At 39.4% G+C, this 19694-nt stretch overlaps 1 protein-coding gene across 1 annotated transcript in view; it reads left to right on the plus strand.

Moving 5' to 3' along the window:
- Nucleotides 1-3238: 3238 nt before the first annotated feature.
- Nucleotides 3239-19694, plus strand: part of wdr1 (WD repeat domain 1) — a 45788-nt gene continuing 29332 nt past the window's right edge. Inside the window, exons 1-5 of the mRNA XM_052037542.1 lie at nt 3239-3557; nt 6116-6237; nt 6328-6418; nt 8887-9034; nt 13352-13532. Of these exons, the coding sequence (XP_051893502.1) occupies nt 3542-3557; nt 6116-6237; nt 6328-6418; nt 8887-9034; nt 13352-13532 (558 nt within the window). The 5' untranslated portion in view covers nt 3239-3541. The remainder of the gene's footprint in view (nt 3558-6115; nt 6238-6327; nt 6419-8886; nt 9035-13351; nt 13533-19694) is intronic.

The following is a 19694-nucleotide window of genomic DNA, read 5'->3' on the forward strand; positions in this document are numbered from 1 at the left end:
CAGTCCTCAACACACTTGCTGATAAAATCCGTGATGGTGGTGACGTTATTCATCTAGGCTGGCAGCTGAATCTTTGAACGTGGACCAGTCTGCTGACTCAAAGCAGTCACAAAGAAGCTCATCTATTTCCTCAGACCAGCACTGTACGAATTTCTGTATTGATCCTCCTGTTTCAGCTTCTGTTTGTATGTAGGGAGAAGGAGCACAGCCTGGTGGTCTTATTTACCAAAATATGGATTGGGGGTGGTGGGGGGGGGGTGCGGCTCAGTAGGCATCTTTGAATTTTCCATAGCAATAGTCAAGGATGTTTGGGCCCCTGGTGGGACAGCAAATGTGTCGCTGAATCACAGCAAGGGTATGACTCTTTTGGATGTTTTCTTCACAATTATCCTGTAACAAGTTGTTTTCCATCTTCTACAGCACTCACGCATCTCGGTGGAATTCAGTCTAAGACGCACGCTGTAAGAGGGTCTAGAAATGCGGTCAGATACCAATAGCAGAGTTTGGAGTTTGTAGAGATCAAGAGGCCTGCAAAGAAGACACTGCAGAAACTTAATCTAAAGGTGACAAAGGATCCAGAAGCAATAGAGACAGTAATAAGTGTTGTGATCTGGGTTTTCTTGTTAACAAAATCGGGTCTGGGATGAACTAAATAACAGTTAGGTCCAGCTTGGTCCAAGAAAATAGAGAGGGGCGTAGAGTCAAAGGCAAGTTTGAAGATATCTTTATTAGTCACATGTACATCGAAACACAGTGAAATGCATCTTTTGCATAGAGTGTTCTGGGGGCAGGCCACAAGTATAGCCACTGTTCTGGCGCCAACATAGCATGCCCCACAACTTCCTAACCCGTACATCTTTGGAATGTGGGAGGAAACCCACGCAGACACAGGGAGAATGTACAAACTCCTTACAGACTGAAAATTAGATGTTCAACTATTAAAATATTTGGTTGTTTGTGGTTTAAAGACATATTGGCAGAATAGATTCTAACTAATCTGGCCCAGAACTAAAAGCAGAGAGAAAGGATTAAAGATTAGTAATTGGTTAATTTGGACAGATAGAGTTGGAATCTTGAAGAAAAGGCAATGGAAGGGACAATTTGATTGATCATGCCCATAACGCAGAGAGATGAGAGTGATATGTCATGATCATAATCACAGAATATCGTAAATGATTTTGACCAATTTGCTACATGCTGGATAAAAAGCAAACATAGTAATTCAACCAATGTGTAACATGCAGCTGTTTACCATTGGCTTGTTCAAAGTACAAATGGGGGGGGGAACTCAAGTGATTGTTGTAGACGTAAACATTAAACATAATGGATGAGATTTTTGGGGAGGTAGCAACCCTGAAAGGAGAGGGAACATTACATGAGAGTCATTGACAATGTTAAGTGGAAAGATAATTTACTTACTGGAAGTCAAGTGTGAAAAAGATCTAGCAAACAAGAATTAGCTTTCATAGAAGAGGTAAGCCTGGACAGAGTTGAATAGATGCAAAAGAAAAAGCACAAATTGATGAGGGATTGGGATCCGCTGGCCAGCAGGAGGATGTGTCAGGCGCTGGGGTGGAAGGGTGGAGGGAGAATGAAGCAGTTGGCCTTCAAAGTAGCTACCTGGATAATCTGATGATAATCTGATGTGCACAGTTTAAGACAAAGTTTATCTGAAGAGTTATTGAGTGCCCTCGGATTACCTTGTAGTCAAGATTTAGACTGTGGTGAGGAAATCATGGTGGTACCAGATAGATACCAGCTGGTCTGATGATGAGCAGCTAAAATGGTTGTGGTTCCAGGTACATTTGAGTCTCCAGTACTCAGATTGTGGAAGTTGAAGCTGCATTGAAGAACAACTGAAGACTGGGATGTGGGAAGGATGAGGGCATCAAAAGGAAGTGCAAAGAGACTGCTGCAAACCATATAAAAATGTTTATCAATTTATTACTGATATCCATGGCAGCAGGGAGAGGATAAATACATCGCCGAGCCCCTCAAAAAATGTTCTCCCTACTGAGACCCAACAACTCATACAACAGTTGTCCGAATCTGCCTGTCCTCAATATGTTACATTTGGTTCAACTTAACAGAGCAGCACATGTCTATTGTAGATACTGAATGTTTAAAGTTGTTTATTATTGTCACACCAAGGAACAGTGAAAACTTGTCTTGCATACCATTCATACAGATCAATTCATTACAACAGTGCTTTGAGGTAGTACAAGGTAAAATAATAACAATGCAGAACAAAGTGTTACAGTTACAGGGAAAGTGCGGTGCAGGTAGACAATAAGGTGCAAGGTCATAACAAGGTAGATTGAGGTCAACAGTCCATCCTATTTGAACAAGGGGACTGTTCAATAGTCTTACAACAGTGGGATGTAAACTGTTCTTGAGCCTGGTGGTATGTTCTTCCAGGCTTTTGTATCTTTTGCCCAATGGGAGGAGGGAGAAGAGAGAATCTCCAGGGTGGGTGGAGTCTTTGATTAAGTTGGCTGCTTCACTGAGGCAGCAAGAAGTGTAGACAGAGTCCATGGAGGGGAGGCTGTTTTTTTGTGATGTGCTGAACGGTGTGATCTTGCTATCTCGGACAGAGCAGTTGCCATACCAAGCCGTGACACATCCAGATAGGATGATTTCTATGGTGCATCAATAAAATTTCTTATATACTAAATTCTATTCTGCCAAAACCTTGATTATAAAACTCTCACCTAATGCTTAAATTCCTTTTTGTTCCCCCTGCTCCTGTAACTCTCTTTACTGCCTTCCAATCCTCAGAATTACGTGTACCTTGAACTGCGGAATTCGGTGCAGCCCTAGTATATTTGCACTCCCATTGCCTTCAGCTATCTGGGCCCTAACTTTTGGCAACAGCTCTGCTACAGCCTCACTGCCTCTCTCCTTTATTTCCAAAACAACACTAACCAGTTTTTAACCACTCACCTCAAATGTTTCCTTCTCAGTGTAATTATGCTGACGTGAAAAGCAGAATTTACTACACTAAGTTAGCAATCGAGTCTCCACCGCTTGTGGTCACTTTGTAAGAAGTTCTTCCATACAATGCAGGGAGCGCTTGGAGACACGGGTGGATTCCCAACCGCCTAATCATCGCCGTGCAAAGCAGCAACACACCTTGAGCTAACCTGACCCCAGGCGGACGCCCACTCAGCGCGGCCCGTCCACCTGACCGAGGTGCGTGCTGACGTCACCACTCGGACGATGGAGGAGGCGGATGTTGGCGGTGGGGCTACGGCGCCTCGCAGCCACGGCGAATCGAGCGGCTTTGACTATATATGGTCAAAGCGACGAGGGAGCCGCCGGAGCGCTTGTTTCCGGGATTTTTTTTCTCTCTGGTGTGCACTCGCCTCCACTCTGTGAACCTGCAGGGAGAGAAGGCCGGGTCGGGCCGGGCGGCGAGGCGAGGCGAGGCGAGGGGCTGCGTGGACCGGCCGTTGCTGGGTGATCGAGTGCGTCAGCGGCGGCTCGCGCTGCTCATTCCTTCCGCTGTGTTCCGGGCCGGCGCGCGGCTGATCTGGGCGCGATGCCTTACCAGTCGAGTGAGTGTTTGCACGGGCGGGGAGCAGCAGGACCGACCGACAGAGGGAGGGAGGGAAGCAAATGGAGCAAACGGAGCAAACGGTCTCCTCTTCCCCCCCCCCCCCCCTTGCAGCCGGTGACTCCGGAGCAGAGGGTGGGGAACGCTGCCCAGACCCAGCCGTGCCAGTCTGAGGCCCGGCACTCGAGAGTACGAGATGTGCAAGGGGGGGAGGGAAAAAAGGGCCTCGCCCTTCCGTTCCCATTCGGGGTTTCTTGGTTCCTTTTTCTCATTCCTTTACTCCCTCCCTACCCCTCCCGTTAAACTGGTTCAAACTTGACAGTTGCATTCTTGTCATTACGTTGCGATGCTGCCAATTCTGAAATAATCATATAAAAAGACGTGTTTTTTTTAAAGGGGAATTGGTCAGCAAATTCGAAGATCTGTATGGTGGAATTACGGAGTTAACAAGTGTTCTTCCCTTTTTTGTGTCTGTTTTTTGAAAACTCGAAAAGGATACGCCTCACGAAAAATAGTTGCATATTTTAATGATTCATTCGGATAATTTAAGAGTCTTTCCTCTGAAAGCTCCTAGCGTTTTGTTTTAAAACTTCGACATTATGCACGCGTTAGAGCCAGTTTGTATATACGTGCACATTTTTCTGATCCGCTTTGCTTCTTTCGCGCATTTATTTTAAGTACATTAGATTTTGTATTCGTAATACACTTGCATATATAAAATTATCTCGATAATAAGCTCTCTAATCCAAGAACAATTCCACCAAAATAAAAACACACTCGAACCTAAAGCTTTTTTAAACTGCTGAGTTATCTATCCATTCACTGGGCGAGTTACTTTATATTCCAATGTAGGTCCTTCTCTTTGGGTTACTTGTGCGTATAAAACATCGCTTCTGTTAGTAGGCAGTATAGATTTCTCATACATGTTTACTACCTTATTTGGCATACTAAAGGTAATGCAAGATATCTGAAACTAAGGGAAACTACAACTTAAATGTCTGTTTAATAATTGTAAGTTCTTTTAGAAAGAATTTTCATTTTAATGCAAGCTGGTGTCTAGTAAACAAACAGTAAAGTACTACATAATCATAAACATTTTTTATATATATATGTAAAATTACTGAGACTCAGCAGAAATGCCACTGGCTTAAAAATGTTTGTTATCTCATTATTGTTCATGGATCAATAAGTAAAAAGTATTTTCCACAAAATGGGATCTGACTAAACGTATTATAATTCTAGTTACTGTCCAATTACTGACCTCATTGGGTAACCTCTACAAATATAGGGGATATTAAACAGCTGTCTTAGGTAGTGGTGTAGTCATTGTACAAGTTTAGTATATTAGAGTGACAACTGTGGGAAGATAGAGGAATAACATGATGCCATGCCTTTTGAACTTGTCAACTAATTCCTTCCGTTATAACTGCAATAATGCTGAGCTGGTAACCAAGCTTCCTTTGTGTAGTTTGAAAAGTTCAAAGGTTTGATCCGGATGTCATTGTTTGAAGGAAGTGCTTGTTCATCCACAAGAAATCTTTCCTATTCAAGGGTTTATATGTATTATGTGTTCTCATGTATTGGGCTTCACTTAAATTGTATGGGGGTGAGGGGAGGGAGGACATTGCATTTATGTAGTGACCACAACTTTGACAACAGGCAAACTTTGCAACCAATGAACTGCTTTTGAGTTGTGACCACTGGTGTAACAGATGAAAGCCTGCAAACTTAAGCATTGCAGATTCTTACAAACAACACTGAATGAAACAACTTATTTTTAGTTGCTGAAAGAGGGATAAATGTTGATTTGGAGAATTTTTTTGAATAGTACGTGAGATGACAGGTGTGACCTTGTTTTAACTTGTCTGAAAGAAATGCTCAGGCAATGCAGCATTATTGTTATTTGCACGAGTGGTGGTAAAGGCTCTGCTTGCAATTCTAGAATAGACCCTGATCTCTCAGCACTGAGGCAGAAGGTTCAATATCTAGTTTCAAAAATAAATTGAGGAAAGTGACCTTATGTTAAGATCTGAGCTTGCATGACTCCAGAACTCTTTACTCAAATCAATAAAGAATGAAGGAACCATTTGCATGGCAGCTTGTATTGACAGTTTTCCAGTACTTCATCCAGTGAGGTGTCTGAGTATTTTTTTTAAGTGAGCCAAAATCTCTTTGTCGTATCGGCTGAGGAGGAATGTTGCCAAGGCCATCAGGCAAACACTTCCGCAACAAGGATTTTTAAAGAAATAGTGTTTTATCCTTGCATTGTATTTGAAAGAAGTTGCCTGTTATAACATTGCTGCCCTTATTCCTATATAATTCACTTAACCAGTTGTTCTAGGAGTACTTGATATCTTGAATTGAGCTGGATTTGAATACCAAGTAACTGAGTATACACTGAGCATGCTCGAATACAAGCTTGTCCTCAGCCTAGCTTTCTCAATGTTTGCTAAATTTATAATCTCTTTTCGTGGGACCTTGACATATCTGGTAAAATGCTGACTTGAAAATTGCAGTTAAGTTTTCACATTCTTGTTTTAATCTCTTGGTTTTCAACAGGCAAAGTGTTTGCATGCCTCCCTCAAGTGGAAAGAGGTGTCTCAAAAGTCATTGGAGGTGATCCTAAAGGAATCAACTTTCTTTACACCAATAACAAAAGTGTCATCATAAGGAACATCGATGTAATGTATTTTTTATTTATTCATTTTGATTTAAATGCACATTTTAAAAAGCATTGGAATATTTGTTTTAAAAACCACTTCTGGTTTCAGAATCCAGGAATTGCAGATATATACACTGAGCATGCTCGTCAAGTTCAGGTTGCCCAGTATGCACCCAGTGGATTTTACATTGCTTCAGGAGGTATGTCAATTAGATTTTTGTCTCCTGTGATTGCATTATCCAACAATTTTTCTTTTGCTACTGTATATCAAGCGTCGGCCATTTTAAATGAGTACAATTTATTTTGAGAAGTATTTTTTAATGCTGAAACGTGCTTTGAAGAAAAGTTCATAGCTTAGACAGTTATTGTTGAACTATTTTTTCATTACCATTCTATTCTTCCCTGATAAACATTTAATTGATCAGTTTTAAATATTTTTATGTCATAGTGAAGGCCTCTATGCAAAGAGACTTGAAAGAATTGAGATGGGGGAATTAAATAAAACAATTAGAGTTATTTATAAATACAAGAAACTGCTGTTAATTGAGAATATATTACTGAAATATTCTTGCCTAAATTTGCATTTTAAATGAAGGTGTGTCAGTAAAGCTGATGGGCCCAATACAAACTGTTTCTTGCCCATTGGATCAGCAGCTTAAGGACTTATGGTGTGCACACATCTAAAACCAGCACATTCCTGACATCTATGCTGAAATGTACAGGCTCAGAAGTGCAGAATGCACTTCTGTAAACTCTTCAGCTGAACAGTGGTTTACTATAAACCCACTACCAGCCATTAGTGCATTCTGTGTGGATTGTTGTTCACAGATAGCAGAACAGTTTGAACGTTTGATACAATTGTATCATTTTGTTTTGTTGATTCTGAATAATTTGTTTCCAGTATTAAGATTCCATATTTCCATGGGTGCATGTAGCCATTGTACTTTGGGTTTTGAGTTTGGCTTCAGACCAAAGCTGTTAGAGGAATTGTATCTTAAATTTCCTATGTCTTCTTTGCTAAGATTTTGACAGCATCCTCTTGGTAAAGACTGATGTAAAGTACTAATTTAGTATTCTAACTATGTCTTTTGCATCAATGTATAAATTACTGCCCTTGCTCCAAACCGGTCACTGCTGCTTTCCACTTACTATTTACATGCTTTTGAAAGACTTGGGTTCCTCTATGTTAAATATCATTCTCTTTGCCCATCATTATTTACTTTGTTAGGCCACTAGATGCAACCTGGTTTGCTTTTTATTCTTCTTGGTTTTATCATCTATCTGGGCAGCTTTGGTTCCCTCTGTGGAAATGCATCTAGCCTGTCCATGAAGTATCTCTTCAAAAGTTGTTCATTACTGTGTTACAGTTTATACAATGAAATTTGACTCCACTTTATCCTGTCTAGATTCCTTCTCACCTCAGTGAGCTAAGTTCTACTTTACTACTCTGAACTTCCAGTTAAGTTGTACTTTAGATATTTTTCTTGCCTCTTTATATTGTTAATCTAAACCTTTTTATGATTTGCAGCTCCCACCTGGCTCAACTAATTCCCCAAAAGCGCATTCATCTATGTTTTTTCATTTATTAGGTTGACACCTTACTGATTGGGTGTGAATTTCTGGAAGTGCTCCCTTTCATTACTCTTTTAAAGTTATCCCAATCGATATGTTGGGGTAATTTTAGTCTCAATATCACTACATTTCTTGGACCATTCTGTAACTTTGTGCTCCTATTTGATGGCCTGCTTAACATCCTGTACTCGTATCGTACTTTCTCCAAGCAAAGGAATTTTTTAAAGTAAAAAAACACTTGCTAAATAAACTACCTCATTGAATATATACAAAAATATGAGCTTGTTGTAGAAACAGAGCTGAAAGATCTTAAAATTGAGCTTCCTCAGCAGATTGGCAGGCACGTGAAAATGCTGGATCATCTTAAGTTCTCATAAGACTAAGAACTATGCTTGATAGATCTATGTGTTGAAAACTAGTGCTTTTAATTTGCTAAGTAAATATCTTCTGAATAAATTAGAATGGCTGTCCTTATCTGTAATTATCCTATGATCAAAGATGAATTTGAAATTTGATCACAGGACAGTTACAGGTGAGAGCAGCCTTTCAACCTCCTGAAGATTTTGGGCCCTATTAGAACATCCATATATTAAGGGCTTTTTCTGCTGTGGCCACAACTGGGTCTGTTTCATCATCTTCCTTTGCGAAGAAATACTTTGAGCAATATAGAATTTTACTCATCTAAATCACAATTTTCTCTGAACATGCTCTGAATTAAATTTAATTCGATCTACATTTAACTGTTTCATTCCCTCAACTATCATGCAGATCCTTCCAGGGCCCTTTTGCATGCTGAAAAGCACAGGTTTCTACAGTCTTTCCTTTGGAACTTGGCCGTCGAATGACCGTAATCAGGCTAATAGCTTTTCTCTGTGCTTGGTTTCCTGATCACCAATGGTTGCAATATCAAAGTGTGGCAACTAGAGACCTGACATTCAGTTTCATGTTTAAGTATGAGTTTAATGTTATGTTTAAATTTAAACTTAATTTAATGTTGAAGTATAGGTTTTATGACTGTTAGTATTACTTTAGGCAAAAAAAATACTTACTTTTTCCTCTGCCTAAATTTAGGAATCTTGTTTTTCTATTATGACAGATGTTTCTGGAAAAGTTCGCATTTGGGATACTACCCAGAAGGAACATGCACTCAAAAACGAATACCAGCCCTTTGTTGGCACAATCAAAGATATTTGTTGGTCTGCAGATAGTCAAAAGGTTGCAATTGCTGGAGAAGGCAAGGAGATGTAAGTTATCAATGGATAGGATAAGATGCTTTATTCTTGCATTTATAAAGAGAAGAGAAAACTGAATTATTTGACTCTACAATTTTCTGCTGCATTTTAGTGCCAGTAGTGTATATTAAATGTATGTACTATTGATGTATGATTTAAATAGAGATGTTTTCCTCCTCAATCTCATCCTGTAGAAAGCAATTTGATAAATTTGTTATGAATTCTGCTGTACAAAATGGGGAACTGTAGTTTTCAGGAAAACATAGAACTGCAGATGGGCATATTTTTCAGGTACTTTTAAAAAAAATTTAGTGTATTTTTAATTTCCATAATCCTTGTAATTTGACTCCAGAGCTACTGCCTGACCAGCTGAGTGTATATCCAGCATTTTGTTTGCATTTGGACAGCATCTGCAGTATTTTGCTCCCTTTATGCTACTCCACAAGTCATGTATTAATAGGGTCAATTTGGATCCTTTTTCTAGACTGTGCCCACGTTGGATATTGAAGTAAGGTAGCACACTCCGCTAGTAAAACCACGTGTTTTTAAACTAACACTTAGTGAGTGATACACTTAATCTCCTAATAATCAAGACATGTATATAATCCTATTGTCAGTTGGTAAAATTCAAATTCCCACGCTTTCAGGACCTATTACTTTAAATCATTTTTGTATCATTTGTAACCTGGGGACTTCTGAAACCTCATCTTTTTTGCAATTAGCAATCAAAGTTAATACTTTAAAATTCCCAGTTTTAATTGATTTTCTTCCAGAAAATTGTTCCTGTTATCACTTAATTAAATGGTTATGCTGTATAATAGTAGTTTGTAGTGCAACTATAAATTAATCTTACTTGTAGAATATAAGGCAATTCGTACAAGTACAAATACGGAATTGAATTCTGCATTGTACTTCCTGCAAAATAGCAAATCTGTCCAATCAATCCCTCTTCCCAAAATAATTAAATTAGAAATTGTTATTCTACAAGTCATTCTGTAATATTTTGCTTTGTGTGACCATGGAAAATTATTACACAAAGCCCAGTTTTCTTTTTAAAAAAAAGAACTAGATGACAGTGCATTCCTGAGCTGCTGTGGTGCAGGTTCTAGTACCATTCACCTAGTTGATGCAGAAGTATGTCAAGAATACTTGTTTTTAAGTTGCCTCTTCCTATTCTCAAAAAAAAAGTACCTTTCGTTTGGTGGAGATACCTGTTGTTGTAATATAGGTAAGCTATATAATTCTCTGAACTCCAATCTTTTTAAACCTCTAGAATCTGGATAATTGTTTTATAAACATTAACTTTTAACAAATGTTTGACGATATCTGCTCATCATGAAACTTTCTAGAAGTTGCTTAAATTTTAGAAATGCAAAATACCTTGATTTTTTTTTCACTTTTTGATTAGCCAGCATGAATATGTTAAAGTAACAATAGTTTTGTAGCTAAGGAGCTACAAGATGGCTAGTGGGAAGTCTTGTCATCAAGATTGAAGGCTGTGGAATAAGAGGATGGAAAAATTGGTTAAGTAATGGGAATTGGTGAGTATTAATGAAAGGTTCAGATAGAGAAATATACAGTGGTATTCCCTAGGGTCAGTAAGACCATTGCTTTATTAATAAACATAATTTAGACTTGGTTGTACAAGGCACCATTTCCAGATTTGCACATGGCAACACTTGGCATTTTAATCTGTAACAAGGATCATAATAGCCTTTACTGAGTCATAGGCAGGTTGATGCAGTGGGTGGAAGATAAAGTTTGCTGAGAAACATGAATTGTTTCATTTTGGTAGGAAGAATGAGAAAGGCAGTATAAATAAGAGGGTACAGAAAGCTCCTGGGGCTGAATGTGTTTGTTGAAAGTGATAGGTTGAGTAAATGGTTGAGAGAACATGTATGATTGTGAACTTGTAACTGGAGGCATAGCTTCCATGTTCTTGTACTTCATGAATGTTTGGCCACAATGGAGTATTGTCTGTTGTGGCTCACTTTAGGAAAGAAGTAAAGGCTTTGGAGGGGTGTCTTAGTCATTTGCCAAAATGATTCTGGGAAGAAGGGACCTCTGTAGAGATGGAATAGAGAAACTGAGGTTCTCATAGAAATAGATGAGGGTGCAAGGGGATCTGATGGAGGTACATAAAATCATGACTTCTGTACAGATGGAGAGAAACTTCCATTAGTAGAAGGTTCAAGGAGCAGCAGACGTAGAATGAAGATAAAGGGCAAAAGAACTGGGAAAAAGATGAGGATTTTTTTTCTTTTGCATGCAGTGGGTCGTTGGAGTCTACTCTCACTAATGGAGTAATAGTGGAAGCTGACTCAATGAGATCTTTGTTAGGCACATGTACGTCAAAACACACAGTGAAATGCGTCTTTGTGCAGAGTGTTTTGGGGGAAGCTCGCAAGTGTTGCCACGCTTCCAGCGCCAACATAGCATGCATTGCTCTTGCACAGAGCTGGTAAGGACTTGGTGGTTACAGATACTCAGCTATTCAGTTGGTATCATAATGAAATTAGCCACTAAAGTGCCTTCATATTTCAGCTGAATTTGGTTGTCAGAACAATTAGCTACTTTATTGATGGTTTTGTTGGAGATTCCTAATGACCATCTGACAATTGGATTTTAACCCTTTAGATCTTGTGGGAATTAATGTGAAAAGTTTCTAAAATTGTGATCTTGTTTGTATTCAACATGAAATTTGTGCAGGAATTGAAGATATTTATTAAGGGAACTTTATCCGGGCACTTGTTCGTATCAACTGTCTAAGTGTTTGCAGAAAGCAAGTTTTAGCCTGAAAGCATTTACATGAATTAATTGGTGCAAGGGCATTGTTGATTTATTTCTATATTGAAGTGTGTGAGCCTTGGTGTGTTTACATTTCTGAATTTTGTTGGATCATTGTCATAATGACAATATGATCATACGTGACAGCAAGATCAAAGTAGGAGGAATGAAGTACATCTGTGATAACTTTTAACAAAAACATATTTAAATTTATTTGGAGATAATTGAACAATGAGCAACAGGAGATGTATCAGGCTGAAGACTGAATATAGCAGCTTTTGAAGAAACTTCTATAGGGATAGATATGAAAGAAGCAGCGGAAAGTATTTCAAAATATGACTCGGGGATGGCTAAAGGTTATCTATAGGAAGAGATAATTCAGGAATCCAGAGTCAAGTTACAGAGTAGATGTAAAATTCTTGGTAAAGAAGGTTGTAGAGCAGATTAGATCTTTTGTTAAAAATCAAATTGAATTTCAGAAGGAAACAGTTTAATAACAACAATTAAAGCCATTTCAGGGAAAAAATAGTTATACAATATTTGAATGCACAAAGCATTTGTTACAAGATGAAAGTTAGAGGGAAATGTACTTGATTTACCAGTCCCTACTTGGATTGAGATGCAGTGTAACCAAAACTAGAAATTGGATATTGTAAGGCACTTGACTTTTGGGGATGAAAATGGGGTGGGGGGGGTGGTGGAAGAAGTTTTGATTCCCCTTATTCTTTTTTTTTAAAATGGAAGGATCTTGTCCCAAAAATCAAGAAATATAATTGGTTTGTGTGGTGCTAATGAATGAAAGTAAGCAGGGATCCCTTGGTGCCAGGAAGAAATTATAATTGGGAGCAGAGGTCCAAAGAGCATCTGGCAAAAATGGGACAGTAATGATTTAACAAGAATGGAGAGCTTAAAGAAGCTAATATTAGTAAAGGAGAAGAATTGGGACTAAAGCCTTGAGTTTTGAGAAGTGGCTGTAATGATTATGGCTGTACTGCTTTTGATGATCTAGAATTCCTTAAATCTGATAATGACTCCTGTCATTTGGAAGACAGTAAAGAGAGAAAACTGAGAACTGTAGGCTATAGAGAACAGGATCTGAAGCTTGGTTGAGAGTTTGCAAGACGTTAAGAATGTGCCTGAGTGAACTGCTGGGGGAAAATTTTATGGTAAATTGCAAAGTTTTTTTATGAATGCTAATTATTTTTGACACAGTTCTTGCTAATCCAGAACTTAATGTTAATTATAGCTTGAGGTCATGGTGCTGTAGATGGAAATGCCATCAGTGAACCACTAAAACTGACTCTTACATGAATGATGCTGCTAAAGAGCAGTTTATAGGTGATGAGGGAGGGCTAGAAATAATTTATTGGGTTGTGCCATTTTTTTCTTAGTTATCAGATCATTTGAAAAGATTATGTTAGAAAAGGTAGGAGTGCAAGTCTGGGACAGTTTCATGAAGAAGCAAGTCATTTATATGTTGTGTATTTGTATTGAATAAGAGATGTAATTATCTGTATCATTGATCATGTTTGAATATTACAGGCATGCAGCAGTCATTCAGTGGGACACAGGAACTTCTGTTGGGACTGTGGCAGGCCACAGCAAAATCATAAACAGTGTATCTTTTAAGCCAAGTCGCCCATACAGAGTTGTGACTGGTAGTGATGATCATTGCTGTGTGTTCTATGAAGCATTTCCTGTGAAGTTCAAGTTTACACTCACTGTAAGTAACCTGTTCAAAATGTCCCATTTATAAAATGTTTTACGAACAAATCAGTAATAACATAGGGATCTGAAATTGTTGTATTTCAGTTTGTCCATTTCTAGTACTGTTGTTCTTTCAGGTACTGAGTCTCAATTTCCCCTCTAATTCTGCCTGTTACTTTAAATCTGTGGCCCCTGGTTATTGAACTCTGCCAACAAAGCTACTCTATCAAAATGCATCAGCATTTTGTATAAGCCCATTAATTGTACCCTTGGTCTCCAGTTTTTCCTTGCAGTTAGAATTCGCTGCCAAGTAATATTCACTTGAATTTTCTCTATATGCTCTCTGATGCTATCAAATTCTACCTATAATGCGGTGACCAAATCTCAGTACTCTTGGTTGTGGCCCAACTAGCATTTTGTGTCATCGTAGTTGTATTATAACCTTGCCTTTTTAACATTGCCCAAGAATGTGCTCAATAGGCATTGTGGTTCTGGTGCCAATAATTATTTTGGTTGTAGGCCCCTGTGCCCGATTAAGATCTCTACCTTGAGCTGGCTGAGGAACTGTAGCCTGTGCTGTGGTCAATGGGGGGGAGGTGGGCTGCAAGCTGGGAACAATGGGATCAGAGCCATTTGGGCAAAGCAGAAAGAAAGATGAAACTAATGTAGGCCAAGGGCTGTGGGAGGGGCCCAGGATCACAGTAATAGTCATAAAGTTGTACGACATTGAAACACCTCTTCAGCCACCACCGCTATGTCGACCATTATGCCCATCTACGCAAATCTCACTTGTCTGCATTAATTTCATCTCTTTATGCCTTGCTCATTCAAGCACCTGTCAAGATGCCTCTTAAACATTGTTACTGCTCTTGGTGCCATCTTTCTCTGGCAACTTGTTCCAGATGCTAACTAATTTTTGTGTGAAACATTTACTCCTCGATGTCCTTTAAACCTCCTCCTTGGGTTGCTTGAAGGGTAGAGTTAAGAAACTGCAAGGCACGCCTGCCTAGTAGGTAGAGTTAAACTGCAAAGGTAAAAAAGACCCTGATGGGAATTATTTTCAGGCCTCTGAATAGTAGCCAGGATGTGGGGTTTACATACAAATTACAACAGGAGATAGAAAAGGCATGTAAAATGGCAATGTTACAGTGGTCATGGGAGATTTCAATATGCAGGTTGATTGGGAAAATCAGGTTGGTACTGGATCCCAAGAGAAGGAATTCGTAGAATGCCTGTGATTGCTTTTTAGAACAGCCTGTGTCGAGCCCACGCGGGAAAAGGCAATTCCGAATTTGCTGTTGTGCAATGAACGAGATTTGATTAGGAAGGTTAAGGTAAAGAACCCTTGAGAGGCAGTGATCATAATATGATAGAATTCACCCTGCAGTTTGAGAGGGAGAAGCTAAAATTGGATGTATTGATAAGATCTTTATTAGTCACATGTACGTTGAAACACAAGTGAAATGCATCTTTTGCGTAGAGTGTTCAGGGGGCAGCCTGCAAGTGTCGCCACGCTTCCGGCATATTGTAGTATTGGTACTACAGTTGAATACAGGTAACTACAGAGGCATGAGAGAGGAGCTGGATAAAGTTGATTGGAAGGGGATCCCAACTGGGATGACAGTAGAGCAGCAATGGCAGGAGTTTCTGAGAGTAATTTAGAAGCCACAGGATCAGTTCATCCCAAAGAAGATACAGCATTCCAAAGGGAGGATGAGGCAACCGTGCTAACAAGGGAAGTCAAAGATAGCATAAAAGCAAGAGAGGGCGTACAATATTGCGAAAAAAAAATTAGTGGGAAGCTAAATAATTGGGAAGCTTTTAAAAACCAACAGAAAATAACTTTCTTTAACAAAAAGCAATAAGGGGAGAAAAGATGAAATGTGAAGGTAAGCTGGCCAATAATATAAAAGAACACACGAAGTTTTTTTCGGATATAAAGAATAAGAGGCAAGAATGCACATTGGTCTGCTAGAAAATGATGCTGGAGAGGTAGTAATATGAAACAAAGAACTGGTGGATGAACTGTAAGTATTTTGTGTCAGACTTCACTGTGGAAGACCCCAGCAACATGCCAGAAATTCAGGAGAGATCAGGACAGAAGTGAGCATAGTCACTATTACTAAAGAGAAAGTGCTTGGGAAACTGAAAGGTCTGAAGGTAGATAAGTCATTTGGACCAGATAGACTACACCCCAGGGTTCTGAAAGAGGTTGCTGGAGAGATTGTGGAGGCATTAGTAGTGATCTTTCAAGAATTACTAGATTCAGGAAAGGTGCTGGAGGACTGGAAAATCGCAAATGTCACTCCACTGGGAGGGAGACAAAAGATAGGAAATTATAGGCAAGTTAGATTGACTTCAGTGGTTTGTAAGATGTTAGTCCATTATTAAGGATGCGGTTTTGGGGTACTTGGATGCATGTGATAAAATAGGCTGAAGTCAGCATGGTTTGCTGAAGGCAAGATCTTGCCTGACAAATCTGTTAGAATTCTTTGAGGAAGTAACAGGTAGGATAGACAAAGGAGAGTCAGTGGATGTTGTTTACTTGGATTTTCATAAGGCCTTTGACAAGGTGCCACATATAAGGCTGCCAAACAAGATGGGAGCCCATGGTATTACAGGAAAGGTATTACATGGATAGAAGGTTGGCTGACTGACAGAAGGTAAAGTGTGGGAATAAAGGGGGCCTTTTCTGGTTGGCTGCCAGTGACTGGTGGTGTTCTGCAGGGGCTGGTGTTGGGTCGACTACTTTTCACATTATATGTTAATAATCTGGATGACAGAATTGATGGCTTTGTGGCCGAGTTTGCAGATGATACAAAGATAGGTGGAGGAGCAGGTAGTGTTGATGAAGAGGGAGTCTGCAGAAAGACTTGGACAGATTGGGACAATGGGCAAAGAAGTGGCAGATGGAATACAACGTAGGGAAGTGTATGGTCATGCACTTTGGTAGAAGGAATAAAGGCGTAGACTATTTTCTAAACGGGGAGCGAATTCAGAAATCTGAGGTACAAAGGGACTTGGGAGTCCAAGTGCAGGATTCCCTGAAGGTTAATTTGCGGGTTGAGTTGGTGGTAAGGAAGGCAAATGCCGTGTCAGCATTCATTTCAAGAGGACTAGAATATAAAAGTAAGGATGTAATCCTGAGGCTTTATAAGACGTTGGTCAGACCACATTTGGAGTACTGTGAGCAGTTTTGGGCCCCATATCTAAGGAAGGATGTGCTGGCGTTGGAGAGGGTTTAGGGAAGATTTATGAGAATGATCCTGGGGATGAAAAGGCTAATGTATGAGAAGTGTTTGATGACTCTGGGCCTGTACTCACTGGAGTTTAGAAGGATGGGTGGGGTGGGGGAAGAATCTTATTGAAACCTACTAAACATTGAAAGGCCTGGATAGAGCAGACGTGGAGAGGATGTTTCCAGTAGTGGGAGAGTCTAGGACCAGAGGGCATAGCCTCAGAATAAAAGGATGTCCCTTTAGAACAGATGAGGAAGAATTTCTTTAGCCAGAGGATGGTGAATCTCTGGAATTCATTGCCACAAACTGCTGTGGAGGCCAAGTCATTAGGTATGTTTAAAGCAGAGGTTGATAGGTTCTTGATTAGTAAGGATGTAAAAGGTTATGGGGAGAAGGCAGAAGAATGGGGTTGAGAACGAAAAATAAATCAGCCATGATCAAATGGTGGAGCAGACTTGAAGGGCCGAATGGCCCAATTCTGCTCCTATGTCTTCTGGTCTTGTAATGAGTGCTGGAGTATAAATGAATTTTAATAACTTTGTATGTTGCATTTATTGTGCTTTATAGAAACTGAGTTGATGCATCTCTTCATTGGAGCCTTTATTAAATGAATAAGAATTATTTTTCTTTGGTTGAACACTAATTTAAAAAGCACAGACCCGCAAATTTTCCCAAAAGTGTGCAGGTCTCCATGAATACTGTTGAGAAAGAATAGCACCCTTGATATTTTACAATATGCCACCATCTTTGATCAGCAAGTAGACCAAGTAGAGATTTGATAAAGCAGAATTTAGTGAGGAACCTACCTGCATGTATAATAAATAGGCAGTCACTGCTTAACCACATTAATTCCTGCATTGCTAGGCAGAAGCCTAGGAATGATTGGTATAGTGAGTATGCAGCAATGAGTTCTTCAGAGAATAGTAGCTTGCGACATTCAGGAATGTGTGTTAGTAATTCTGCCAAAGCAAACTAATTGGCCTACTGCCTCAGAAGGAGCCATAGGTGCTTCCCAATTTTTTTTGTTTAGGAACATGCTTTTTTTTAAACCTGGGAGAAAGGACACCTAGTCTGTTCTGGCAGTCAAAGGTCAGATTTCCAACAGCAGCAGCCTCAAGCAAGACAATTGGACTTGTACAATCTCATAGATTTAGGCTTGCTTAGTATGTAGCCCAGAAATAAGTAGCACCCCTGTCCGAGGGAATTTAAGATGAAATTGAAGCTGTCTGGTGCAGTGTTTTCTTTTAGAAATTCTAGGTCTTTGCATGCTGGCTCTCAACTGAAAATTGGAAAAAGAAAGTCCACGTTTTCTGATTCAACTTGACTCAATTTATTTCAGTCTACAATAGATCAAATAAAACGGGAGTTGCAGGTGTCCTGAATCAAGAAGGTATTTCAGTTGTAGCTACCACAGAGAAAGCAACCGTCATGACTCTGGAACAATTCTTCTTGTGACTCAATAAGTTTGATTGGTGAAGAAAGGTGTTGTAGTCAGAAGATGTGCTGGGTCTTGTAGATGCACAAAATTCACTGTCGATCAAGGAGAAAGTTGGGGCTGGTATGAAGCTGAGGACTTGTGCAAATGTTTTGGCATTACACTCTGTAGTATAATATTCCTTTATAGTGGTATAATATTATGCAAAGTTCCTACCTGATCTTGCTCTGGCATTGCACCCATTCAACTCTTGAATGACATTAAGTTGATGTGGACCAAGTATCAAAAGACATCCTTTTTAAGATGTGCAAGAAATGTTTCTGCTTTGCAGCTTGTCCCTACATGATGAAGCATTCAAGTTCAAATTATGAAATTAAAGTGATTTAGTTATATAATGCCAATAGGGTAGGAATACCTGCATCCTACATCTCAAACATGGAGCATTGTGGTCTGACTGAAAAGAGGCTCTAGCTGTAATTCTTGGTCAACAGCTTCTACCTGTTGCTAGTAAATGGCCACCTTTGAAATTTGCCATACCATCAATGCAGATGAGCATTTTTATTGTTACAAATGACTATACCATTTCAGCATCACTTGTTTACGCAGAAACTCTCCTCTGATCTTGATATGAGGAATCAGACATGGACTTGGATAACTCTGCATTCTTTGCTTGCCTCAGTTGAAGATTTTCCAGTTACCACAACAGACATATTGTCTTTCTGCATTAAATAGAAAGTATACAAATATACTTTGTAGCTGGTTGTTGTATTTGTGCATGTGTATAACTTTTTTTTAGAAGGCCAGTCTCTGCTTTCAATGAATCAAGAGTGTGTCACATTGGTTCATTGAAACTTGATGGAGTTGCATTACAAGTGGCTGGAAGTCAAACTGGTGGGAAGCTGCATTACTCTTTAGAAAATCGTGGATGAGCTTCAACTCCTATTTACCACCCATGGCATTACCGGAACACTTATCCAGCAATGGCCTGCAGTTTGTCACAAGTTTGAACACTTCCTCATATATAATATTAGATGTAATCCTATCATCTCTATTACCCAGCATATTAGGAGTAGCTGAAAGGGAGGTTGGGTAATTAAGCATTTAAAGAAGCATGTGATTGGCTCTGAGTTTTGAGAGTTACAGGTTGGTGTACTTGCTCAAATATAGAACAACTGCCCATTCAATCAGCTGGTTCACATTGGTGGATCTATCAGCATAGAAGGATTTGAATCAAACTTGAATAGTTTGCCCACATTTTGAGAGTTTAGACAAAGCTCTATTGAAATAGGTTGTCAGCTCTGATCAAAGCCAGGGAGTTCCATTGTAAGAAACCCAAGCAGGGATGACCAGTAACAGAAAAGTGAAAAGATTGAGGTTGAAATTGTAAGAGTACATTAGTTGCCTGGCAAGAATTGACAGAATTTGTAGGATCAGAAACTACATTGCAAAATTCAAAGATGATGAATGAAAAGTTCATGCAGATCATATAATGGTAACTATGAAC

The sequence above is a fragment of the Pristis pectinata genome, chromosome 2 (assembly GCF_009764475.1).
Source record: "Pristis pectinata isolate sPriPec2 chromosome 2, sPriPec2.1.pri, whole genome shotgun sequence".
Lineage (NCBI taxonomy): Eukaryota > Metazoa > Chordata > Chondrichthyes > Rhinopristiformes > Pristidae > Pristis > Pristis pectinata.